Source organism: Eleutherodactylus coqui, chromosome 4 (genome assembly GCF_035609145.1).
Source record: "Eleutherodactylus coqui strain aEleCoq1 chromosome 4, aEleCoq1.hap1, whole genome shotgun sequence".
In the NCBI taxonomy this organism is placed as follows: Eukaryota; Metazoa; Chordata; class Amphibia; order Anura; family Eleutherodactylidae; genus Eleutherodactylus; species Eleutherodactylus coqui.
The window spans coordinates 137,252,055-137,279,493 of record NC_089840.1 but is presented as its reverse complement, the minus strand read 5'-3'; the positions used below and the strand labels follow the sequence as shown (position 1 = coordinate 137,279,493).

At 44.0% G+C, this 27,439-nt stretch overlaps 1 protein-coding gene across 2 annotated transcripts; it reads left to right on the top strand.

The window, feature by feature from the left end:
- The first annotated feature begins 343 nt into the window (after positions 1 to 343).
- On the top strand, positions 344 to 27,088 carry LOC136625725 (Krueppel-like factor 15). 2 transcript variants are annotated; one of them, XM_066600175.1, is made up of 4 exons: positions 344 to 439; positions 1,922 to 2,115; positions 20,162 to 21,238; positions 25,722 to 27,088. In XM_066600175.1, the coding sequence occupies exons 3-4, from the start codon at positions 20,289 to 20,291 to the stop codon at positions 25,894 to 25,896; spliced, it is 1,125 nt and encodes a 374-aa protein (XP_066456272.1). In that variant the 5' UTR covers positions 344 to 439; positions 1,922 to 2,115; positions 20,162 to 20,288; the 3' UTR covers positions 25,897 to 27,088. The 2 variants fall into 2 exon arrangements, with proteins under 2 accessions (XP_066456272.1, XP_066456271.1); XM_066600174.1 differs by lacking the exon at positions 1,922 to 2,115.
- The last annotated feature ends 351 nt before the right edge of the window (positions 27,089 to 27,439 follow it).

Sequence of the window (27,439 nt, the reverse complement as noted above, 5' to 3'; positions counted from 1 at the left end):
GGTCATGACACGGGAGCCACGTGGCTCTTGCTTTGATACACAAAGAGCACGCTGCAGGCCAGGCCGCGCCCCTCCACATGGACTGTCTGCACGCTGGCGCCCCGCCCTCTACTGCCGCCGCGTACAACTTTATTAGTAGCTGACACTGCTCTGCGGGCCGCTCAGTCCAGCTCTATATAAACACGGCGCCCCTGACACGCCTCCGCCACCTCTCCTCTGACGTCACATTGCAGGCCAGAGGCGAGCCCTTTTAATACGAGGACCAATCAGAGTCCTTCTACGCAGCCGAGCCCCCCTCATACTGTCCAATGAGCGCACAGGGCTGCTGATCGAGCCTCCCCCAGTCATGTGAGTGCTGAATGCCAGCATGGAAGACAGGAGCTGCGGCAGCGCCATGCGGGCCCTCGGGTAACACGGGGGGCACCGCGCGGCAGGACAGGTGAGCCCCTCCAGCGCGGCCTCCGCGACCCTGCCTGTACGGACGTGCAGACAGGACTCGGCTACGGCGCTCTGTGTTCTGCAAAGTTTACTTGTGTGAGAGAAAAGTTGCCGTGCAGTGTGTGTGCGGCCCCGTACTGCTGGTAGGGGGCGACACTGGGTATGAGTGAGCTGACACCTGTGCCCTGTCACCAGCAGGTGGGTGTGTCCGCACATGACTGGGTGACAGCAGCACCCCTGCTGGCTGCAGACACAGGACAGGGGGCGTGGCTATAGGGGGCGCAGAGGTCGCAGTCACTACCGGGCCCAAAGACTCCTCTATCATATCAGATAACACCAGTAGTAGAAGTGGACATGGATGCTTGGAGGCCACTTACAGGTTTGGCATCGGGACTCTGGACGTTTAGCCTCTGTCTGATCCACAAGGATTCCAGCAGTGTCCCCCCTGCTGCTGTTGTGTCTCTTCTGAGAAGCCCAACAATGCAGAAGAAGCTTATATATATATTTTTTAAGTTATCCAACACATTATATGTACCCAAAACCTGATGGCATTAAAAAAAACACAGCTTGTCCCACAAATAACAAGCCCTCATGTGTCTTTGTCGATGGAAAAATTAGAAAATTATGACTCCTGTAATGCAACGATGAAAAAAAATCAGAAAAATTAGTTGTTCATTAAGGCACAAAGAGGCTTGGTCACTAAGGGGTTAAATGAACCAGATGTGTGTGTAACAATACCCACAGTTTTTTTTTAAAGTGCGGTTGAAAACCACAACAAGGCACCACCGTGTGAACACCGCCTTCAGCCTTTTCCAGACACTATTAAAAGTTGTTGATGCAGTGCAAAAAGTGCCTCTAACATATGATGAGTTTTATAATTCCGTCTACCGCCCGAGTCCTGAGTCATGGTCAAGGCAGTGGCATATTGGCAGCTGGGCGTATGCAGTCGTATCTGATAGCCTCAGTGGACTCTATCCACATACTGGGGAGAAGGGAGACACCAGCTTCATGTTTGCAATCTTCTGTATTACTGATGCTGGGAGTTAAAGGGGACCCAACCTTTTAAACTTGATGGCCAGCCCTCCAGGATGATCCATCAATATCTGATTGCTGTGGGTCTGCGGATTAGGATCCTCCATCTGATCGATTGAGGTGCCGCACCATCTTCCATGTTTACATGTGAGCAGGCTCGTGCTGCAGAGCGCCGTATTACTGATGGTGGCTGCTCTAAATACTGCGGGATTGACATGAATTGGACAAGTCTGCAGTACGCACAACGGCCGCTATCAATAAGATCACTTTCAGATGAGCGTATTTTAGCTCCATGTTTGGTCAATGTTTGATGGTCGCAATACGGAGCTAATGTAAATCTGTCTCCATTCACACAGCTGGATTATATGCAGCTGCTTTTTTTTCTTTTAAATATAGCATGACCTATTTTTTGCACATTTGCCTCCGTATTACCGTATTTTTCACTCAATAGGGGGAAAATAGGGAAAAAATGGGACAGCGCCAGGAATAGTACCGGGCGAAGGAGCAGAAGAAGCAGCAGAGGTCTGAAAAACTGGAGCTCTGTGTCACAGCGGAGCTTAGGTGCAGCAGGAGGAAGGGAAGAAGCCATTTGGTGGAGGCGGGGAAGGAGCAGAAGTTCCTGCCGGCGCTCACCACCAATCAGCGGTACGTATGGGCGGCAGTGGGAGGGGAGAAAACTGCTAACTGATCGCACGTTTGTTCCTGCGATCACAAGTTTAACACGCGATTGCGCTAACTAAATCACGGACGCACGTTAAACTCGCGACCGTGCAAAAAAATGGCGATTGTGACGAATTTTGGCATGTTCGCTTTATAGGACGCAGAGACTTTTTTCCCTCTCTTTGGGGGGAGGGGGGGTGGAGAGTGAGTCTTATAGAGAGAAAAGAATAGTTCTGTATTTTCCGATTGGGTAAATATGGATCAGCGTTTGCCCAGTACTGATAAAACACTGATATCCTATAGCTGGAGTGTCAGTTATAACACATCCCTAATACAGATCCGTATTACAGATGTTTTGCAATATGATCATCTGAAACCGGGCTGATCCAGCGTTTTACGGTATGAGCACCATTGTGTTCAGAGGTTAACACTGAAGAGGCTGCGGTGCTCACGTGAGCGGCACGGTCCTGTCAGTCAGCTGATTGGCAGGGGTCCCACGCGACAGACCCCCACCAATCAGATATTGATTGCTAATCCTGAGGATGACGCTTTAAATTTTAGAAGGCTGAATAACCCCCTGGCTCGTTGCCACGGACCGCCATTGTTACTATTTGCTGGCATTATATGAGTGTTCTGAGCTCTTTAAAAAAATGTACAGAGGGCAGGCAATGGTTAAAAATGGCAAACTAGGTCATACCCGCCATGCCAATCCAGCGCCATCGCACCAGTGCGCACTGCCAGTCTTTGACTGCATTGGTGACGTTCTGTATACACAAGTGACTGCAGCAGCCAATCACTGACCTCAATAATTTAATTTAGTGGCAGGGTGGGCTCCACCGTTGGGGAGGAAGCTTTCATGGAGTCGCTTTATTTCAGACATCCGGGGGGAAAGGGGGTGGACTGCGCACATTTTCTTTTATTTGTTTTTTCCACATGACCATAATTTATAAAACTTGTGTCCCCCTCTGAAGGCGGCACGGATATCTGTGTGTGGGAGGGGGTGACGGGTTCCCTTTTAAAAAGTAGCATTTAAACGGATTAAAGCCTGACTCCCATGGACTACAAAATCTCAAGATTTTGGAGTGATGAATCATCGCTACAAAACGCATGTATGTGAAGCCCGTGGTGTCTGATGGGCTCTTTCACATGAGATGTTTTGTAGCCTGGAAGAACTCATTGGGCTTCACATACATGCGTCTTGTAGCGATGTCACAATGCTACAAAATTTGAGCACGTGTGGATTGAGAAGCAATGCTGTAAGGGTTAAAGATTGCGCTATTCCTTTGCTAATCTATGATTGAACGTTTTTAACATGTGATGTTTGTAGTAGATTTAAAAGGCGTGTGGGATTAATGGAGGAGATGCCACAATGTAGGAAAGTAATTTCCAAATTGCGTAGCGACTCGCCCTGCTGAGAAGTGTACTATGCACTGGATTTTAGAGATGTACAGAGATAGAAGTAATTAACGAAGTCCGGGCTGACGCTGGAGTTTTTTCTTCCATAACTTAGGGCTTATTCACACAAAGTCTATTGTGCATGTAAAATATTAGCACGCAATGAGCATATTTGGCGCACGTGTCTTGTTTGTGAAAAAAAAATACACATCATGTTCTATTTCTCTTTAGTATTGTGCACGAACATGGCACTTATCAAACTAATTTAACTTTATTGCCCATTGAAATTAGTGGGAGCGTGCTTGCGTATTATTTTTGTGTGTGTGTGTGTGTGTGTTGCGCACAAAAATACAGTAAAGTGCATAGGTGCGAGCAGAAACAACTGCCGCCCCGTATTAACAGGTAATCATTCATCTATGAACGACTGCCTGTTTAATCTAAATGAGGTCGGCGTTCAGAAGAGATTTCGGTGCGTACCACCTTGATTTATTGGGCGACTATCTCTCCTGTGTGAAAGCACAGGAGTGACGGCCATTGTGACGGCCGTTGGGTGTTTAAGAGCCCGACAGTAACCCTATATAAAGGTACCCCAACAGAAGTTCTCCATCGCTCTACTGATTTACAGTAAGCTACAGCACTTAAAGGAGTTGTCTGAGTTGTGGGGAATTGTGAGCTTTAACTAAAAGGGCTTTCTCATGCAGGGAAGTAACTACAGGAGTATAGTCGCCCTCCCGCTGTGTCCTGTGGCGCTGCTTCAGGTCTCCCCTGTGGTTTCATGTTTACAGGCTGCTGCAGCCAGTTTACGGAAGATCACAGGCTGCTGCAACCAAAAACAGCTCTGTTATTGGCTGCACTGCTTGTGATGTCCCATAAACTGGGCGGGACCAACATCACTTGGTTTATGGTGCTGTAGGTAGGTTCCCTCTAGGGTTACCATTGCCATGAAGGGGTGTTATTGGTCTGCAGCAATGTGTAAATAGGTGGTACATATCGATCTGGCATTCACATGAATGCCAGGACACTATTTCCCAGCAGGAATTTCTCAGAACATGATACTCTGCAGATTTTATACTTTCCGTATTTTCTTTTTGCATGTGCGGAAGACACCAGAATTGCACATGTATGTGCAAAAAAAACAAACACGCGATGCATACGGATGTCACATTGACTTATGCATGTATCAGATCGTTCCTCTTTCATGCACTGAAATTGGATACATTCATGTGGACAGAACCTTAGGCTCACATGACCCTGCCTCCCGGTACATCGTATGTCCTTCCTTGGACCCCTTTTGGTAGGTACTAACCACTGCATACCAGAAACCCACCGCATGACCTGTTGTTTTAGAGACTTTGACCCTGTCATCTAGCCATCACAAATGGCCCTTGTCAAACTGGCGCAGATCCTTGCACGTGCTCATTTTTCCTGCTTCTAACACGTTAACTTGAAAAACTATTTAAAGGGGTTTTCCAGGCAGTGCTGGCTGTCAGTGCCAGGATACATTGGGGTCGGATTGGAAGCCGCTGCTCTGGCCCATGTGTAGAGGCCAGCGCTTGTAATTGCAGGTGCAGCTCTCATTGAAATCAATGGAACCCCAGTCTACAAAAGAAACCTATCACATCCCCACAGCACCATAAACTGCGTAGTTAGTCGCCCGTTCTCACAATCAGCACTGTTTCGCCATCCAAACTTTGCCTTTAACCCCTCAGTTTCAGCCAGTGCATCTTTTTACTTGCCTCACTAATGGGCTTTTAATTTGCCATACATCTTTTTAAGACCGTGGCTTGGCTGACTACTGACAGCCAGGCTCCTGCTCTAACTGCCAGGAACGGAGAAACCTCAGATCCTGGCAGTTTAACTCCTTACATGCCACAATCGATTATAACTGCACCATGTAAGCAAATGACAGGGGGAGGGGGAACCCTTTCTGTCGGATATCAACACCCTGAAGCGCAATCACAGGGTACTAATGGGTTCCCATGGCAACCGGAAGCCAGACAAAGGCCTCCATGTCTGCCATGTAACTCAGCCTATTAGACCCTGCTCTGGCAAAGTCTTGTAGGCTGCTGTCATATAGGTTTAGTAGAATGCACTTCATAAGTAATGCAGTGTACTATTGTAGCAATCAAACTATTGCTTCTTCAAGTCCCCTTAAAAGAAAGTTTAATATAAAGAAGAAATAAATCCAGTTTTAAAAAATATGCATTTTTTCCCTTTCCTACAAAAAACCTTTTGAAATGGATACAATAGCAAAAATAAATGTAAAAAGCCACACATAACGGGTATTACTGTGTTCGTTATGACCCAGACAACGGAAATATTTTGTTACTTATCGCACATGGTGAATGTCGTAAAAATAAATAAAAAAAAAAAATGCTAGAATTGCGATAATATCCGCCTCCTAAAAAAACACAATAAAAAGCAACCCAAAATTCACATAGTAATATAGTATGTTAGGCTGAATGAAGACAATGTCCATCTAGTTCAGCCTGTTTCAACCCCCTTGTTGATCCAGAGGAAGGCAAAAACCCCAAGAGGCAGAAGCCAATTAGCCCTTTCGTGGAAAAAATTAATTCCTGACTCCTTAATGGCAGTCAGAATGATTTCTAAATCAACCTCTGATAGTTCCTACCTGTCTGTAAGACCCGGATCAACAACCCCGCTGGTCACCTAATGCCTATATCTTGTAATATCTTTCCACTTGAGAGAGAGACCTTTAGTCCCCTCTTAAACTCTTCTATGGATTTTGCCATCACCACGTCCTCAGGCAGAGAGTTCCAGTCTCACTGCTCTTACAGTAAAGAACCCCCTTCTGTGTTGGTGATGAAACCTGCTTTCTTCTAGATGTAGCGGATGCCCTCTTGTTACTTTCGCAGTCCTGGGTATAAACAGATCATGGGAGAGATCCTTGTATTGTCCCCTCATGTATTTATACATAGTTATTTGGTCACCCCTTCGCCGTCTTTTTTTCCAGGGTAAATAATCCCAATTTTGATAGCCTCTCTGGGTATTCCAGTCCTCTAATTCCATTTATTAATTTAGTTGCCCTTCTTTGAACCCCCTCAAGCACCGATGCCCAGAACTGTACACAGTATTGCATGTGGGGCCTGACAAGTGCCTTATATAGTGGAAGAATAAGGTTCTCGTCCTTTGCCTCTATACCTCTTTTAATGTACCCCAGGACTTTATTAGCTTTTGCAGCAGCTGATTGGCATTGGTTACTCCAGTTAAATCTACAATCCAGTAGTACCCCCAGGTCTTTTTCCATATCACTTTTCCCTAGCAGTACCCCATTTAGTGTATATTGGTGACATCCATTTCTCCTGCCCATGTGCATAACCTTACATTTTTCTGCCCAAGCCCCCAGCTTATCTAGGTCCATTTGTAGCCGTACATTGTCCTCTGTTGTATTAATTGTCATATAATTTTGTATCATCTGCAAATATTGATATTTTACTCTGCCGTCCCTCTATCAGGTCATTGATAAATATATTGAACAGAATGGGGCCTAATACTGAACCCTGTGGCACCCCACTAGTAATGGTGTCCCAATCAGAGTACGAACCTTTTATTACCACCCTCTGTCTTCTATCTCTGAGCCAGTTCTTTACCCAGATAAACACATTTTCGCCCAGTCTGAGCTGATGTTCCTCAAAATAGTACCAATAAAAACCACAATTCTTCTTGCATAAGACAAGACCTTACAGAGCTCCACTGCTAGAAAAATAAAAACGTTATCGATCTTGGAATGCGGTGATTCAATTGTCCCTTTTTTTTTTGTGTTTTCATTGTGCAAAAGTAGTACAAAAACTAAAAAAAAAATCTTTAAACTTGGTATAGCAGATGAGACAATACAATTATCAGGTTATTTTTACTGAATGGTGACCGCTGTAAGAACAACAACTAAAAATAATGGCGGAATTTCTGTGAGGTTTTTTCACCTCTTTCTCAAGTTCTACAACACAGTGTATGTAGCCCAGATTAGTGCCATTACGGTAAAAAGTACAACTTGTCCCCCCAAAAAACAAGCCCTCATATGGCCAATGAGCGATTGTTCTTGCAATATCAGGATAACAATCACTGGGTCCTTAAATCAAAAAATGGGCTTGTCACTAAGGGGTTAAAGCTCCTACTAGAAATGAACGGTGAGATTTACTATTTGCAAACTAAATATATAGATGTTTAAAACACGGTAACATTATGTAAGGCTGAAAGCAGACACGTGACCATCCAGTCCAGCCGATTACCCTGCAATTTGGTTTTATTTTAGCTCTGCTAAAAAGATGACTCCCATCATCAGTGTCACATTTCATCTTGCATTCTATGCTACGACTTGACGGCATTAACCTTGACTGCTTGATGTGATTGATGCAAACGGTGGTGCAGCTGTAGGGGTTGCAGCTGCTCTCCAGTACAACTTACTCATAAAACATGGGTTCTCAGGCCGGCTTCACACGGGCGTATTTGCATGCGCACAATTTGTTCACGCAATGAATAGAATGCATTGATGTCTATGGGTTCCTTCACATTTACATATATTGTATGTGCACTTTGGTCGCGCAAAAAATGGAACATGCTCTTTCTGCATGTTTACACAGCAAAGTCCCCCATAGAAGTCAACGAGGGGCACAAATGTACGTGCAATGCACAAGGAGATGCTTGATACGCTGTGTAATTCTGCTGGAAAAAGAACACGTCTGGAAGTAATTAGCTCAGTGCATTTGTTTGCTGCGCGCAAATGAGAATGCCCAGTGGGCAGAAAAAGTATAGTAAAATAGGCCGATGCTTGCGCACAAAAGGCTTGTTCAGTGCGCAAAACTGTAGTGCTGAGGTGCACACACTTGGTCATGTACAGCCAGCCCTAGTTTTGGGTCTTCGGTCTACAAGGGTTCCACGTAAAGATTACAAAAGGTCTGAAAACGTGGGAGAAAAAAATAACCCCACCCTTCTATTTTCCCCAGTCTGTAATGTAGCATTTCTCTCCATTGCGGATCTCACTAGTCACGTTGCAAATATCTCACTATCGCTGCAGTGCAAGAAGCGTAAATGTTAGTTTTATTGGGTGTCACTTTCTAGCGAGTCCTACCCAGGAGATACTCATATTGGCTACTTTGTATCTGCGTGTTGTTGCAATGTGAGTGGAGCTGCTACATGAACATAAACGCTGTGAGGGCACTTGGCCATAATGATACTGGGCTGTGCGTGGGGCTGACGACTTATTTTGAGATGTATTAGCTCTATGGTCTTAGATGTGGTTTATGTGGTTAAAATATAAAATGTAACGTCTATAACTTGCATATTATTAATAGCGTGAAACTAAAAACACATAATAAACTACTTCTGTGTGAACTTCCGACAGGATTACCTGCTGCTAGACTTGATGAACTCCGTTGTTGTATAATCTGTCAGTCCAGTAACGGTTGTGCTTGTCTATAGAGGCATGTAGACGTCAATTTACAGATAATCATATACACAGTCAGACGTAACCTTAAAACGACCTGTCAAATTGTGTCAGTCATCTTGTGCTGCCAAGACAGCTCTGACCCATCGAGACTTGGATGCCTCGCTCTGAAGGTGCACTGTGGCATCTGGCACGAAGATGTTGGCAGCAGATCCTTTAAGTCCTGTAAGCTGTGAGGTTGGGCTCCCATGAATTGGACATGGTTTTCCAGCACATTCCACAGGTGCTCCATCGGATTGAGATTTGGAGGCCAAGTCATCACCTTGAAATCTTTGTCATGTTCTGCAAACCATTCCTGAACAATTGTACAGTGTGGTAGGGTGCATTATCCTGCTGGAAGAAGCCACCACCATTAGAGAATACCGCTGCCATGTAGGAGTGAACATGGTCTGCAATTATGTTTAGGTCGATGGTACGTGTCAATGTAACATTAATATGAACATCGCATTGCCTCTGCCATCTTGGCTTCTTCTCATAGTGCATCCTGATGCCATCTCTTCACCAGGTAAGTGACACTCGCGTATCTGGCCGAAGATGAATCATCAGATCAGGCCACCTTTTTCCATTGCTCTGGGATCCAATTCTGATGCTCAACTGGCCGTTATAAGCCGTTTTGGTGCTGGCCCAGGGTCAGCATGGGCTTTCTGGTCCATGGCGATACACTTCATGTTTATGATTCCTTTTTATCATGGGCAACATTAAAGGGGTGTACCAAGATTGCACGTTATCTCTTATCCATAGGATAGCGGATAACTTGTTCAGTCAGGATCTCGCTGTTGAGACCCCCGCCTTTCTGCAGAACAGGACTCCTGTATTCCGTTCTGCCTGTCACTGTGGGATTGCTTCTCTCCCCACAGTGACATTTGACCAGCCCTCCCTTCATACTGACATGTGTGGTCAGCGCTCCATTAATTTCAATGGGGATTACCAAAATACCTGTGGGGGTACCGCTGGGGTATCTCAGGAGCTCCACTGAAAGTGAATGGAGTGCTGGTCATTCAGTCTTCACCTCACTGCAGGAGGTGCAGTAAACCTGCAGTGAGGAGGATGAAGTACACAGGACCCCTGTTCTTAGGCTTGATGGGGGTCTTAGCAGTGAGATTTCCACCGATCAGCAAGTTATTCCCTGTATTGTGGATAGGAGATAATTTGCAATCTTGGTGCAACCCCCGTTAACTGTTTTTTAGCAATTTGTGCTACAGTAACTCTTCTGTGGCATCACGTCAAGCAGGCTAGCCTTCACTTTCAATGCACATCATTGAGCCCTTGGCGCCCATGACCCTGCTGCGGGGTCGCTGGTTGTCTGCCTTGGGTGACTTTTGGTAGGTTCTAACAACTGCATATTGGAAACGTCCCATAAAACCTGATGTTTTCAACAAACTCTGACCCTGTCATCTAGCAAACGCAATTTGGCCCTTGTCAAAGTCGCTCAGATCCTTACTTGCCCATTTTTCCTGCTTTCAACACATTCGCTTCAAGGACTGAATCCCACCCACTGACAGACTCTGTTGTCACAACATATTATTTATGTCACCTATCAGTGGTTTTAATGACATCACTGTTCATTGTATGCTTGTGCATCGACAAATTAATAGAAATGAGCGAGCATACTCGCTAAGGACAATTACTCGAGCGAGCATTGTCCTTAGCGAGTACCTGCCTGCTCGGAAGAAAAGAATCGAGTGCCGGCGGGGGAGAGCAGGGGAGATCTGTACATTATAAACTGCAATACATTCGCTGCCGTTTTAAAATCAGCAGCATGTCGATGGTTTGTTGTGGATTTGAATGTAGCTTTCACCCCTTGCATTTCAAAGCGTTAAATCCGCAGCAAAATCTGCACTGTTAGATGCACGTTTTGCCACTGCGGAAATTCCACCATGAATATGTCTTGTGTGACCGTACCGCATGTTTTCCGAAGCAGAAAACACTGGGTTTTCATGCAAATTGGCACAAAAATCTGCAAGTTACAAGGCTAATTTCTGACTTCTACTTCATTTGGAGTGGTGAAATCTCATGATAATCCGCAGCATAAAATGACTGCAGCATATGGCAACTCCATTGCGGGTTTTTCTCCACACCATGTGCATGAGGTTTTGTTAATTCACTGTACTGCAGATTTTAAATGCAGAAATTCCACAGCATTAACGCCACATGTGAACATACCCGATTGTTTTTTTTCCCAGCATGCTTCTTCCCTGGGTGGGCGATCGATTGATCTCACTACTCCAAAATTGGGTCAACTGTGCCGGTATCTGCTGTAAGGCAGCTGATGGGTGTATATGTTTTATCGCAAGGGTTAATTGGCTGTAGTTCTTTGAGCACACATTTATGTAGCCACTGCCCTCAGTTCCAGGATGTTGGATAACTGTTGATGTGCTGAACCCATGCAGGTTACAAACTGGCAGAACAGACTATTCTTACTTGTGATCTTGTCTTAAATATTTCCAGTTTTGAGGTTATTTCAGTTCAGCGATATCTTGCTTCTCAAACATGCAAGATGCAACAAGTTGCGTTCTGTAGTTATGCAACACGTCGCCAAGCTGAAGATCATAATGAATATGGTTAAAAAACTGTAACCAGACACCTGACTGCTGTATACCTACATGCAAAGCTTTCCCTTCTAGTAGAGACCTTTTATATAGCTGAATGCTATTGCTTAAGAGCCCTTTCACACGGGACAGAATATTCTGCAACAGAGTTGAGCATTATGCCCTCCTGCGGAATACTAATGTGCAGATTTTGGTACAGAATTGAAAATGTCAGAATCCTTCCAGCACTTCTGCGTCAACATCCACAGTTAGCCGTGCAGATTGGGTTGCAAAATTTCGGGGACGGCATATTCCGCAACACTGTTGCAAAATATTCTATCTCGTGTGAAAGGTTCCTTAAACTCCTGCCTGAAGTCATATATGGGACGGATTATTCGGGACAGAATATTCTGCCAAAATTAGCAGGAAGATTAATGGAAGGTGTACATAAGCAAGTAGATGCACTTGGTGATCAATATGCAATAAAGGAGGATAAACATTCAAACAAGGGCTTGCCAGTGGGCAGAATATTGAAGCATACAGCGAAACCATCAACGATTTTGCTTCTGACTAATTTATCATGAGTAGATGAATATATTTCTTCTAAATGGAAGGGGAAATCTGTGAAGCCACGTGTTCCACATGGAGAAGAATAGTTTTGTGTTTCCCTTTTGCATTGCTAGCATTTTTTTCTTCATGCACAACTCTAAGACCCCATGTGTGTAATATTTCCAATTCTAGGAATGTTGTTAGACTTCCAGTTTCAATCACAGAGCGGCCAGCATGCAGCCGTTCTAGAACTGCTCCAAACCAAGTTCACGCCCACCAATAAAAGTGCTAAACATGTCTTTGTCGATTTAAGATGGGGTAGAGTTGGGTTAGCAGTGTGAAGAATGAGCGCTCGAAAAGATGTGCAATAAAGAACCCAAGTGACAACAATTCCTCCAGCACCTGGGAGACGCATTAGAGAAAATCATGGAATTGCTCACAGTGGTGTAATACCATCTTGGTAATAACCCTTCACAGATATAGATAAAAATTAATAACGTTTATTAAATTATTTTAAAAGACATTGGTTTACACTGACAAAAACAACACACAGATCAAGACGGAACAGGGAAAAAAAAAAAACCAAAGAAAGAACCCTGGTTTCCTGGTTTGGAATTAGATGGGGGATTCAGCACCTCGATAGTACAAAGGGGTAAGTATATTCATCCCTTGTAGTATATAAAGGAATATATATAGGTATTAATACAGGCACGATTTGTTTTAAGGGTAGATGGTGTAGAGCACGTCAGGTCTAGATACACAGATCATGTTAGAATCTCCTCAGACAGGGTGTATATATACCCTTAGGCGATTGGTGACAGGACACCTATATAAATATGTAGTCATATAGTGAATCCCCAATGATACCACAATAATTGTTCGTATATAGAGTTATTGTTTCTGGGTCTGGTTATGGTGTATATAGATATTACTGTGAACCAGAACCCACAGAAACAAGCTCTTTGTACCTTGGTAGTATTGAATCTACCAGTGTGTGGCCAAGATTGGCCCGGCGTACGGCAAGTAGGAGTATGCAGGCTCACAGCTTGCCGTCATGCCATGTAGTAGTGTTTAAAGAATAAATTCATGCTCAAAGATAGGCTCGACGCGTTTCCCTATCCGATTTTTGGATAGTTCCTCAGGAGCAAAAGGTATGTATACCATCAGTTCATTTATAGTCCTTTTACTGTGGACCAGTCAGCACCAGGGTAGGTGAAGAAAAAAGTATCTAGGTGATAAAATGGTTTTTTGGTGGATTTGCAATTTGACCACCAGTTCCTTAGTTGAAAGGGATAGGGAAACGCGTCGAGCCTATCTTTGCTGTGGACATGAGGTCTTGTGGGATTGATTTGGGTCTCCACTGAAATGGGTAGTTGGAAATTAAGTGTTACGTAAGCCTTTTTCGTAGGTTGATTACCATAATTTGGGATTTGGTGGCTTTAACCTTATAATAGGAAAAGCAACCAAATTCTTTTAAGGTCTGAATTATTCCAGGAAGAGAAGTTTATGGATTGGTGTTGAAGACATCATTAGCGAATAGGCTAACTTTGTGAACCTGGGGGCCTATTTTAACCCTTTCCAATCCAATTTGTACTCTGGTTTTCCTAGGAGTCTTACTTTTTTTCTACTGTTGTACAATGGCACTATATGCTGGCTAAAGCCAGTACTGCATGAGGTGACACATTGGATAGGCTCCGACAGCAGAGAGGCTGGCAGTATACAGTAAGAGAACCCCGACGGATGTCTTCCAACATCGGAGCTGTACAGCCTTAAATCATAATGTCTTCAGAGGTCAGACAGTGGATTGGAGAGTATTAAAACCTCTCACAACTGTTATTACAGATTGCTTCGGCTAATAGCACAATAACAATAGAGAAAATTAGAGGTGATAGGAGGCAGCTTTGTCAGGTTCTATTTGATATAGAAAATGTTTTAGAGGAGATACTATTGACCAATATGAAGGTAGATGAGCATGTTTAAAGGGCCTTAATAGCTGAGTATTGGGCTTGTGAAGCCAAACTTTGCTAGTGTTTCAAACAGATACTCCAAGTAACCTTTGTAAGACCTCTACTCTCTCCCAGTACCGTCTGGTGCCTGACTCCCCTTAGTAAAGCCAACTTAGTCTTTTTAATCTAGTTTGGCAGTATAGAGGACAGTCTGTTGGCAATGACCTTGGTATAGAGTTTAAGATCTGAGTTCAGGAGGGAAATGGGGCAGAAGTTGCTCAGTATATCGGGTGTTTTGCCAGGTTTAGGAAGGGTGATTATTGTGGCTTTTAAATTTTTTCCTGGGAGATGCCCTCTTTCAATAGCTGAATTGAATACTTTATCTAAGTGTGGGGTTGAAATATCCCGGAGTGATTTTGAACTACCTGTTCAAAAATCAGTCTCAACCAGGTGCTTTGCCAAATTTTAAAGAACGTGGTAATTAATATTTCCTGCTCTGTAATAGGACTGTTCAACAATTGTGGTTCTGGGGCGAGCCTAGAAAGGCTATTGTTTGAGATTTGGTATGATGAAAAAAGTTTGGTACTATCTTAGGCCTCCGGCACATGACAGGGTCGGATACAGCCTGCGGGATCTGACCCTGTGCCCAGTCGGTGACCCTGCTTACCTGTACGGATTCTTCTTTATCTGTACTGCGGGAGCACAGGCCGGCGTGCATGCGCATACAGATTATGCCGCACCGTCACTAGGCAATGACACGGATCCCACGACCCTTCTGTAGTACTCACTGCAGAAAGGCCTCGGGGTGGACTGCTTTTATTGACTTCAATGGAAGTCATCCATGTGAAAATCCCCACAGAATGGAGCATGCTGTGATTTTATTTTTTTTTTCCTCCAACAAGCAGAAATTTCCGCTCATGAGTAGGAAACAGTAGTTCTCCATAGGAGGCTATGGGCAGTATTTGCTGCGGAATCCGGGGGCAGCCGCTGGCCCCAGATTCTGTAAATCAAATCTGCCTGTGTGCTGAAGCCCTTAGCTAGTAGAGCAAAATGTGATTGTTCTCAGCAAGAGAAACCAAGTAATCTTGTACCGTATATACCGGCGTATAAGACGACTTTTGAACCCCGAAAAATCTGCTCTGCAGTCGGGGGTCGTCTTATGCGCCGGTAATACAAAAAAAAAAAAGTGTAAAAAAAAAAAATTTTATTACTCACCTCCCACGGCGTTCTGTCGCGCTCCGGCAGGATGTCGCTCGCTCCGGCAGGATGTCGCTCGCTCCGGCAGGCTGTCGCTCGCTCCTCGTCCCCGCCGCAGCATAGCTTTCTGAATGCGGGGCTTGAAATCCCCGCTTCCAGAAAGCTAATACACACGCCGGCAGCCATGACAGCATTGAATGGCTGTGATTGGCTAAAGCACACGTGGCTTCAGCCAATCACACTATTCAATGACATCATTGAATGGCTGTGATTGGCTGAAGGCGCACGTGTTAGCAATCACACCCATTCAATGATGTCATTGAATAGTGTGATTGGCTGAAGCCACGTGTGCTTTAGCCAATCACAGCCATTCAATGATGTCATGGCTGCCGGCGTGTGTATTAGCTTTCTGGAAGCGGGGATTTCAAGCCCCACATTCAGAAAGCTATGCTGCGCCGGGGACGAGGAGCGAGCGACAGCCTGCCGGAGCGAGCGACATCCTGCCGGAGCGCGACAGAACGCCGTGGGAGGTGAGTAATAAAATTTGTTTTTTTTTCTCCACTGAATACCGGCGTATAAGGTGACAGTTGGGGGGTCGTCTTATACGCCCCGTCGCCTTATACGCCGGTATATACGGTAGATATGATACCAGCCATTAAAAGGTATCATATCTACAAGATTACTTGGTTTCTCTTGCTGGGAACAATCACATGTTGAGGTTTGTTGGGATGTTTGATAAAAGGGTCTACAGCAAGGTTATAAAGTTTGGAGTAAATTGCTAAATGCATCTGCTATAGCTAGGAGTTGCAATATTTTAGACTTAGATGACTGTTAATTTAATTATTCTTGCCTCGCTTCTTAAGCCTATAACACTGTTTACCATCACTTTACTGGCTTTATTGTAAGAGTTATAGTAAGATACTCTAAATTTTTTTGGGTATATTTTTCAGTCTAAAGAAAATGGTTCTTAAAGGGTTTGTCCTGCGGCAGCAAGTGGGTCTATACACTTCTGTATGGCCATATTAATGCACTTTGTAATGTACATTGTGCATTAATTATGAGCCATACAGAAGTTATAAGAAGTTTTTCACTTACCTGCTCCATTGCTAGCGTCCTCGTTTCCATGGAGCCGACTAATTTTCGGCGTCTAATGGCCAAATTAGCCGCGCTTGCGCAGTCCGGGTCTTCTTGTTTTATCAATGGGGCCGCTCGTGCAGGATGCCGACTCCGTGTAGCTCCGCCCCGTCACGTGCCGATTCCAGCCAATCAGGAGGCTGGAATCGGCAATGGACCGCACAGAAGCCCTGCGGTCCACCGAGGGAGAAGATCCCGGCGGCCATCTTCAACCGGTAAGTAAGAAGTCACCGGCGCGCGGGGATTCAGGTAAGCGCTGTGCGTTTTTTCTTTTTAAGTCCCTGCATCGGGGTTGTCTCGCGCCGAACGAGGGGGGGATTGAAAAAAAAAAAAAACGTTTCGGCGCGGGACCACCCCTTTTAAGAGTTTGTCGATTAAAAAAGGGTGTAATTTATTTTGTTCCAAGGTAGCAATTTTATTCATCAGCATTTAGCAGATCTCCAACTCACCGTCTAGGTGCTCTCCCTAAGGAGAAAAGATGGCGTTTCTGACCCCCGTCCCAGGCCTCTTACTAGCAAAGCCAGGCTCCTACTGTACACGGATAAAGGGCAAATACCCTGAAACAGCTGTCTGTACATGGAGTCTGGCTTTGCTTTTAATTCCCAGTCATTGTTACAAGGTTTGTTACAAGGTTTGTATAAAGAGTCTAACTTTGGCTTGAAGGAAAGCTGCCTTCCAATAGGTTGTACTTTTGGAGGTGGTATTCCATCTTCCTTATTTGCATATTACCCAGAGGAGCATTAATAGCCTTTTGAGTCTCTTCACTCACAGTCTAGGTGCTCTCCCTAAGGAGAAAAGATTGCGTTTCTGAGACACATACTGAATCGGTAAACGTTGGGTAATTGTCTGCGAGTTCCAAAGTAAAATCTTTAATTCATTAAATTAAAAAAAAACAACAACTTTGCTCTGCTTAGTTAAAGCATCTTAGGTTTTAAAGGTAAAACAAAGTTATTTCTCTCCAAATAAGTGTTGTTAGGGTATTGCGATAATTTACCAGATAGTTATTGGTGCGTGGTCTGATCATATTATGTAACCAATGTCACATTAGAATATTTCCTGAATAAGCCACTTATTGGTGAGAAACAGGTCTATCTTCGCATATGTGTTATGGAAAGTGTGGTCTTTCAGTTGCATGCAAGCACCGCCATATAACATATTGGTCCTGTTTGACAAGCCATGAGCCCAATTGAGGCTGAGGTCTACTGCACTTGGAAGTAGAGTCTAACTTGACATCATGTATGATGTTGAAATCGCAGCATAGCAAGAGTTTTCCAGATACAGTGAGTGGTGCCTTGGGTTAAGAGTTTAAGTCATTCTGTGACGGAGCTCTTAACACAAAATGCTCGTAAGTCAAATCAATTTTCCCCATTGAAATGAATGGGAAAGCCATTAATCTGTCTTGGATTGCGAAGCTCTCCCACTGATTTCAATGGGGATGGCGTTGCCCCATTAAAGGCAATAGGGTACCGGTACACCCTCAGTGATTTTCGGGTAAAGGGCTTTAAAAATAAGCCCTTCCCTGAAAATCATTCCACTGTAGTAAAAAAAAAAATATATTCTCGCCTGTCTGCCGGGGCTTAGGCGCGTCTAGCCGCCGCTTGTTCTCCCTGCACTGTTCTGAAGCTTTTCAGCAGGCGGGGTTTAAAAATGCAGGGACACAGAGGCAGCTAGACACGTCTGAGCCCTGGCAGCAGCGGACAGGTGAGTATATATTTCTTACTACCGCTAAGGATGATTTTTCAGGGAAGGGCTTATATTTAAAGCCCTTCCCCAAAAATCACAGCAGGGGTTGCCGGCAGGCCATTGCTATCAATGAGGCCACCGGCAGCAGCAGCGGGCCCATTGAGAGCAATGCTTGTAACCTAAGTTTTTGCTCTTAAATCTTAGCAAAAGTTTGGGAGAGAGCCTGCTCTCAAGTCAAAAAGCTTGTAAGCTGAGGCACTCTTAACCCAAGGTATCACTGTATTTTACTTTCTTATTTTTTCAGTACTGAATTTAGAAATTAATTTTGGGAGCTGTTGGGTGCATAAACATTGACCATGGTAAATGTGGAGTCGTTTATAATGCAAACCAATGCAATAAACCTGCTCCGATTTGAAATAAGACTCCTGCATACATAAAATGTCCACGTTGGCTTTCTTTGGTCTTTTTCCACACCACAGAGGGAAAGATCACCAAATAGAGAAATGTTCTGGAAATGCTCAGGGAGAGTAGCTAGTCTTCTGGAGGCCAGCATTAATTGCTCTTCTGCTGGGAAGAAGTGGATTCTGGCTATCCAGTAGGTTTTTAGGCTTTGGAAGGCAATGTGCTCAGTTGATGACCAAGTCTAGAGAAGAGCAGTTTGGTTGGATTTTTTTTGGATGAGATTTTGTAGATCAGGAATGAGTACAGATGGTAGGATTAATTCTGATATCTCACGAAATTTCACATTACTCCTGCAATTTCTTTCTTTCATATCTGTTTTAGTCTTTAAAGTTGCAGTTTCATTCTCAAGGCTGTTATAAGTGTCCACTACTATGTTATGGGGTGCTGCAAATTCTCCAATTTTCTGTCCAATTCGACCTACCTGGTTGTCTAGGGAATCCAAATTGGTAGAAACAGTTGAAATGGCATTGGATATAATCTTTCTGACTGGAATTTCCTTAGAAGTGTGGACATTGCCAGGTATGGATTTATGTTTATTTGAAGTACTCTTGCCTTCAGCCAAAGCTGGTTTGCATCTCTCCCGTTGGCTACAGAGACTGAGTACAAACACTCCTGCCATGCTCAGTCTGCTTCTCCTTCACGTTCTCTGATCTAGTTCTGGAGTAGAATGCATGCCAGGGCACCAGATTGGAATGCCCTGTGTGGCAGTACATCTGCAGAACTGTCATCTGTTCTGTCCCTGTGTTGTTGGCTGAAGGTGGAACACTGTGAGGAAGTGAGCAGCCACTTTGGCAGCGCTCCATGGGCTGATGACATCACATAACCTGTCTGTGTACTCTGCATGCCAAGACTGGTTTGTGAGTAGGAAGGTGATGGCAGCCATGTTTAGCCCGCTGATCACGAACCCTAGAGAAAACAAGCAGTTTCGGATTAATAAAACTGTTTGGCCCTTATTTATGAATGTGTTTCTGACCGACGTGTCTAAAAGTCTGTGTTCCTTGATTCCCTCACAGTTTCAGACAAATTTACAAATAGTCACTATAGGGGGGTGTATTGCCCTGTAACTGGGGGTCGTATTAATGCCCCAAAAACTGTGGAAAACCGTGATTCATTAAAAAAAAAAGTTACAAAAATAAGTTTTTTATTTTTTGTTTTTGTTTTTGTTTTTTTTAAATTACAGAATAAAGAAAAAAATGACCCATGTCAACCTAAACTGTCACCATGTCTGCCCTGTAATCCGAGACTATACAAATTATATATCAAAATGGCGAACCATTTCCTGAAAGGGTTTATAGGGACAGAAATAATGGTAAAGGCCTGTGAACTTTTTTCCTGATGTCTCTTTTCTTCTTACTCCCTGAATTATGCAACACCTGGAATTTGGCACCTTTGAGCCTGCAAACTAAAATTGATGCGTGTGGGTTATTTATTTATTTATTTTTTCTGGAGACTCAGTGGTATGTACCCCAAAATGTTACCATTGAAACCTCTCGTAGCTCTATTCAAGGAAAAATAAACTTGGAAGCTCGAAAAAAAACTGCCTTCAAGGTATTCCAGTGTGGTATTGTCAGTGTATTCTCTGAAAGCCATAGTAGCCTTTACCGCTAGTGGACATTAAGCCTTTTTATCTTTATATATAACTTTGTTTAATTCCCTTTTTTTTTCTTCGTCTACAGATCATTTGAAGTCATCGTATTTTAAACACCACTTAAGGATTATCTTCTGGCAATCCCCTTCACACACACCCCTTCACACACACCCCTTCAACTTGGCAAACCGTGTGGGGGGTAATTGACCTGTAAAATGGTTTCTTTGCTTTGCAATGAACCACTTTCTGCCTCCGATCTTCTGTCTAATGCCACTTCTCCGTGTGGGCAAACCATCACTGTGTCGCAGTCTGGAGACGAATCAACGCTGACCCTTCTGCAGGATGATGCCAGCCCTTCCTCTCTGTCTCTGGTAGAACAGCTTCAGAACAGTTCTGTCTCCATACAGAAGAAGGGTGTAGATGAAGGTGGCCTTAAAGAAGTGGAAGGAATTCTACTATCACAGCTGGTAAAGGCTGTGGAGGAGCCAAAGGAAGCTACTCCAATGACACCATTAAAGCTCCCAGACTTTTGTGCCCAGATCTCTAGGGACTTCAGTCCAACACTAGAAGAAATTGAGGAGTTTTTAAAGGAAAATATGGATCTTATCCGAGAAGAACTGGTTGAGAAGCAGCCCATGTCTGGAACATGGGTTCAGAACTGCATGACAAATGAGCAGACTTCAGACACCGATACAAGTCAAGCGACTGAGAATGTATCAACTCTGCTAACGCCGGACACTCCAGCCAGTCCGCCTTGCACGGCAAGCAGTATTCCGGTCATCCTTCAAATCCAACCAGCATCTGGTGCTTCTTCGTTGGCACAGAGCTCTACAGGTGTTGTCCGGCTCACACAGCTTGTTATCAGTGTACAAGGGCAAAGCCTGGCACTGGCACCACTCCCAGGGCCTACTTCACCTGGGGACCAAAAGTATGTACGAATCGCTCCTCTACCAGTGGCTGTCCGACCATTGACATTAGGAGGAGTGTTTGTCAGTGAGGGACAGCAGAAAATTCAGAAGGGTGCTCCTGCTGTGATCAGAGTGCACAAGTGCAGTCACCCTGGCTGCAACAAGATGTACACCAAAAGCTCACATCTTAAAGCCCACTTCCGGCGACACACCGGGGAGAAGCCTTATGTTTGTACGTGGCCAGAGTGTGGATGGAGGTATGAAAAATTTTCATAAGGTTTTAATTACAAATAAACAAAATTCACTTGGTAAGTAGTTTCCAAGATTTGCAGATTATAGGAAGATCCTGGGTTTCATTCCTAGATATGGAAAGGGCTGGAAATATAAAACTTAAATATCTCATGTAAACCTTGCAGAGGTGCTCCGTCAAGTTAGTACTTGGGCCCTCCTCCACGATGTGACACTTCACATTTTACAGAGCGTGGCTCCACTGTGACTCGTCCCAAACTGTTAAGGTTCCCATTCGCAAAAGATTAAAGTTGATGCAAATGGCTGAATAAAATCAAAATGATTTCTCTGGAGAAACTCCCTAGGGACCACGTATACACCTTTTTACTGACCTCACTAATGGGCTTTAAATCTGCACATACATCTTTTTAAGGTGGTGGCTTGGCTGACTACTGACAGCCAGGATCCTGCTCTATCTGCCAGGAATGGAGAAACCTCAGACCCTGGCAGTTTAACCCCTTCCATGCAAGAATCAATAGCAACTGCAGCAGAGGGAGGGGGATCCTGTTACCTATTGGCCCCCCACAGTATGATTGCAAGGTACATGGCATGGCAGCTGGAAGCCTTACAAAGGCCTTCATGCTTGCCATGTACGGCCAAATGCCCATGGCCGTACTTGCACTTCGGGATCCGGAGCGAGCGTTCGCCTCTGGATCCTGCAACAAATACTGCCCATAGGACATGCTAAGCAAAATGTTTTTCCATGCCTTCAAGCAGAAATAAACTGCAATTTTCCGCTCGTGGGGGGAAATCCTATTCTAGTGCAAGGCTCACACAGGAGGCTTTCATTGCAGTCAATGGAAGCCATCCGTCCCGCTTCGAGTTGTGGCGGATCCGCGTCATTGCTGGCGCAACACTCTGCACTGCGCATGTATGGCGTCACGCCAGCCTGCACTGTGCATGTATGGCGTCACGCCAGCCAGCACATCAGCAAAGCAGAGAGAGAAGACAACTGACAGGTACACGGGTCAATGCCGGGGCACAGGGTCTGATTCCGACCCAGCCGAGGGTATGAAGCCTAACTCTGTTTATTAGACCCCCACCTCCCACACAATCTAATAGGCTGCTACCATAGGCTTAGTAGAATGCACTACGTAATTAATGCAGTGTACTATCCTAGCAATCAAACTATCACATCTTGAAGTCCACTTCAGGGACTAAAAATGGCGTTAAAGTTTATTTTAAATTTAGTATCTTTCCCCACAATACCCCTTTTTAAATGGACAAAATGACAAAGTAACGTTTAAAAAGCAACACATAACAGATATTATAGCGTTTGTTATGTCAATGAAAACATTTAGATAGTGAACGCCGTAAAAAATTTTTTTTAAAAACTCCAGAATTGCTGTTTTTTCTTTTGTTTGCCTCCCAAAAAACCCAATAGAAAGCAATCCACATGTCACATGTACCTCAAAATGCCAGCGATAAAAGCTGTAAATCTTCCGGCAAAAAAAACAAGATCTTGCACAGCTCCTGCCTAAAAAGTAAGAATGTTATGGGTCTTGGAATGCCGCAATGCAGATTTAAATGGTTTTTGTTTTCTTTGTTTTTTTTTTTTTCCTTTTAAAAATGTGTTTTGGTTTTTTTTGTTTGTTTTTTGTTTGTTTTTTTTATTGTGCAAAAGTAGCAATAAATAAAAATCTGTATAAACTTGGTATCACAGTAATTGTGCTGATCCAGAGAAGTAAGTTATGTTATTTTTACCGAATGGTAAATGCCATAAATCCTTTCCACCCACCCAAAAAAATTATAAAATTCCTGAGAAATTGTTTTCCTCATGCACCAAAAGATAAATAAAAAAATTAAATAAAAAAACCAAAACACAATATATGTACCACAGAGTGGAGCCGTTTAAAAATACACGTCACAAAAAAACAAGCTCTTATACAGCCATGTCAATGAGTTATAGCTCTTGCAGTGTCATGATGATTGCTTGGTCCTTAAAGTAAAACGTGGTCTTGTCACTAAGTGGTTAACGGATAATCACGTAAGCCGACCACTGATGGACTGTTATTGTCTGGAAAGTAGTTGGTCGTGTTTGAAATTTTGACACCAGGAATGAGCTTTCCATTTCCTAGGATCAAAAGCACACTAAGGACTTCTCTGGCACAAGTACCCTGTTTTTGGGGGGACAAGTTGTATATTTTAACGGCACACCAGGGTCCATATAATGTGTTGTAGGACTTATTGCATTTGTTTGTGGAGGAGATGGAAAAATGTCCAGAAATTCCACCATTGTTTCTGGGTTTTGTTTTTACAGTGTTCACCATTCAGTAAAAATAACCTGATAACGTTCTTATCTGGATCAGCCAATGACTTCGATACCAAGTCCGGGCTCACATGAACAATCCAGATTCTGCATGCAGGTTCCCGTAGCGGAATCCAGCTGTGACCCCTGCCGGCCTCCTGCAGATGGCCGGGTTAGATCCCACTGCGTGAATTCTCGCAGCAGGATCCGACCCGTGCCCCTGCAGTGACCACTGCGGCTCACCTGCTCCTGGTGTATTCTTGCTCTGCTATGTGTCCAGCGGGCGCATGTGCTGCGCAGAGCCGAGCCAGCATGTCACTAGTGACGTTTCTGTGTGGGCCTTTGCGAGACCCGCACAGAAATAGGACATGCCACGGTTTGTTTTCTGCGCGTGTTTTCGTGCAATCAAATCGCGGCTGTCTGCATAGGATAGCATTATCTAATGCAATCCTATGGCAACGGGCACGGGCGGAAATTCTGAGGGAAATCTTGCCATGGAATTTCTGCCCATGTGCAGGGGGCCTAAGACCGAGAGCCATTTTATTTTTCTGGCAGCAGAGCTCTGTGAGGCCTTGTTGGTTGTGGAAAGGCTTTCCTTGGTACGATTTTGAAATACCAATGTGAGTTCTGGAATTCTTTTTATACGTTTTTTTTGTGAGGCAAACAAAAGAAAAATGGCAATTTCTAAGTTTTTGGTTTTTTTTTTTTTTTTATTGGGGGGGTGTAGCCGCTCACCTGTGTGATTTAAATGACAAAACATTTTCATTGTTTGGGTCGTTACGATCGTGGTAATGCCTACTAGGTGTTGCTATTTTTTTTTTTTCACCTCCCCTATCTTCTCCAGTCTCCTGCAGTCCCAGGGGTCACCTCACCTCCAGCTGGCCGATTATTCTGCTTCCTGTAACGTTACGTACATCCACAGGCTGTCTTCTTCCTGTCCGGCAATGTTCGCTACCTCACAGTTCACAACCTAGCACGGAATGCCGAGCTATTGCAGAAACTGTACATGCCCGCTGTCTCTGCAGTAGATCAGCATTCCTTCCTAGCCAGTGAAAGCTACGTCACAGGGACATGACCTTCACTGATCTGCAGGAAGAAGAATGTGAGGAATGGCAACTTCCTAACAAACCGGCCAATCTAGAGGAGATATGACCCGGGCACTGCAGAAGCTCAGGGAGGAGAAAAGGCCATAAGAAGACTACCTGTGGAGGAATAGGTGATATATATAATTTTTTTTAGGACAAAATCCCTTTAATGACATATTGGTTATATGTCTGGACCCAGTAGGGCAGCACACAGTATATTACATGCTGGCGTGGTACTCTACATGTCAGCAAATGGTACCTTAGTGATATCCCCTAGACAATATCTTCATAATATGGTATACCTAAGATACGTGATGCATATATAGGCGGTATATTTGGGATCCATGTAAGGAGTGACCCCAGTGAGGTCTGGATCTGAGGTCTTAGGTCTGTTGGCTAGTGGAGGTGAGCATATGTCTTTTAAAATGCAGCAACCTCCTATGATTGATTAGTTGGGACCTAAGAGTCCACATCTAAACGATACATGGGACGCTCGATCCTGGGAACAGGCAGTCATTGGGTGATACTTTAGGCTTGTCATATCCAAGTTGGCCCCAGCAGACAGTTCTTACCCTCACCGCACTTTCCTTTGAGTAATGATGCTACGAATCTTTGTAACAGATTTACAGCCTCGTTCACCTCAGTTAGGTGATTCCATTTACCTGTTTTGTTCAGGGAGCAAGAAAACTGCTCACCCTAGCCGAACCGCTCCATCTTGTGTGTCCAACACTTAACCAACTTGGCACCACACGTAAAAACTCAAAGCCTTCTTTTTTTAATTTATGCCACCTTGTAACTTGCAACTATATTGCCTTGGTTTTTCACACGCTTTAAAAAAAAAAAATGCATGTGAAAAACTACTGGGTTGCAATCGCCCATGTGAATACGGCCCTAGTCAATCTGCTGCTCTGTATTCTGCAGTTTATGGCGCTGCTCTCTCAACTATCATAATGAAAACTGACTCTTGCCCACAGCAACCTATCACAACTCTGCTGTCACTTTGTATTGCACTCTTGAAAACGTAAGTTGCTCTGTGATTGGTAGCTGTGGAAGGCTGTGTTATCAGGTGGTACAGTATCTATCAACTTTTTTCTTTTTTTTGTTTTTTCTGCTCTGTAGGTTTTCCCGTTCTGATGAGCTTTCAAGACACAAGAGATCGCACTCTGGAGTAAAACCGTACCAGTGTACTATATGTGACAAGAAGTTTGCCCGCAGTGACCATCTGTCCAAACACATGAAGATACATCGTAGCCAGAGATCTGGTGGATGTCGGACATCACGAGCCAACACTTAGCCCCCATTCTCGGATTTGCACCAGAAGTTGCTGCTTAAAAATTAAAAACAAACTACCCTTAATGTATGATGTGAACCTCAAGGAGAACTAGTAAAGCCGACCAATGGGGACAACTGGATAAACTGGAGCAGGATCAGTCGGGTCTACAAAGGGATTTGTCGGTCCCACAGATCGTGATGTTAAGTTCCAGCCAAGTACCAGCGAGTGAAAATGAACGATAATTGTTCCGTGTAAACGCAGCCAACGACAAATGATAAAACGTTCGCTTTTAGTTCATGTTATGCTGGCATAAAAATCATTGTTGGCCCGTTCTCTAATCCTTTGGTTTAAATTCTGATCGTTCAGTTGTTCTTATCACTTATACAGTGAATGTGAACGACTGAACGACTTCTCATTTGAACGAGCCAACAATGTATCTGCCCGAATGACATCCAACATCCTTGGCACGTTCAAAGAATATATCGTTTAGTGTAAACGGACCCTTACATTTATCTTGGCTGTATTCGGTAATATGTCTCTTCTCTTGTCTAGATGGGTAGAGGCTTTTGCAATGAACCCCTGTGAATCGCGCCCCCTACCTCTCATGTTGACTGTTACTTGTGTTGATGGGTTATATTACAGGCTTTGCCAAGCAGTCTGTTCTCATACAACACCGTAAGCGTCTGTAATTTTGTACAGATTTTACACATTTTAAAGACTCTCGCTGTTATCACGCCGCTGTCTCTGTAGTGTGAAAGCAGCTGTTGATTTAATGAGTTTTTGTTTTCTTATTGCCCATATTAAGATGGGCACCAAGTTAATACCTATAGAAAATCTAGAAGTACTTACAAAGTATGTCCGTGCACTTAAATTCCAGCATATGCTATATTATAACATGCTGTACACTCATCTGTATACTCCTTACCCATAATTGCTGCATCATACACTGGAAACTGTTACAAAATGTTCATTTTAATGAAGTGAAGTGACACTAAAGTTGTCTTCTGTTTCTCTCTTGTGAAGGAGACGTTCTGACTGCTAGAACTCAGTGCTGTTACTTCTCTACAATCAATCTGTCATGGTGGGATAGTTTTTTTTTTTTTTATCCATGATATATTAAGTTCTGCATCTGCCATAGACAAAGAATATAGATCAGCCGTTGCAATGGTGAGACCACATATCAATAAATCTGCATGCTATTCTCCCATCCTAAAAGAGGTTGTCCAGTTGTAAGCTATTGAGGGGGTTTCCTTAGCATAGGCCACAAATAGATCACCTGGGACCATCTCTGATCAGACGCTCTCTGGGCTGGTGTGCTTGTGTACTGAGCTGATTTCTGCAGGAAGCAGACAGCCCTGTTCAAACTGCAGTGGTGAGACATGGTATTACAGGCAAAATTCATAATAATTTTAATGAGAACTTTGCCTATAATACCAAGCCTGGCCACTGCAGTGGGAACAGGGCTGTCTGCTACCTGGAGAAATCACCACAACCACAAGGGCCCCAGTGAATAGCTTTTCTGCCGTGGTTCTGGGCAGTGATTCTTTGCTGATCTACTATTGAT

What these genes read in the sequence shown, in the direction of transcription:
- LOC136625725 (XM_066600174.1), top strand. Translation starts at nt 20,289, where the DNA reads ATGGTTTCTTTGCTTTGCAATGAACCACTTTCTGCCTCCGATCTTCTG. An exon ending in TGGCCAGAGTGTGGATGGAG is followed by an intron (nt 21,239 to 25,721) that starts GTATGAAAAATT and finishes TCTGCTCTGTAG; the next exon opens with GTTTTCCCGTTCTGATGAGC.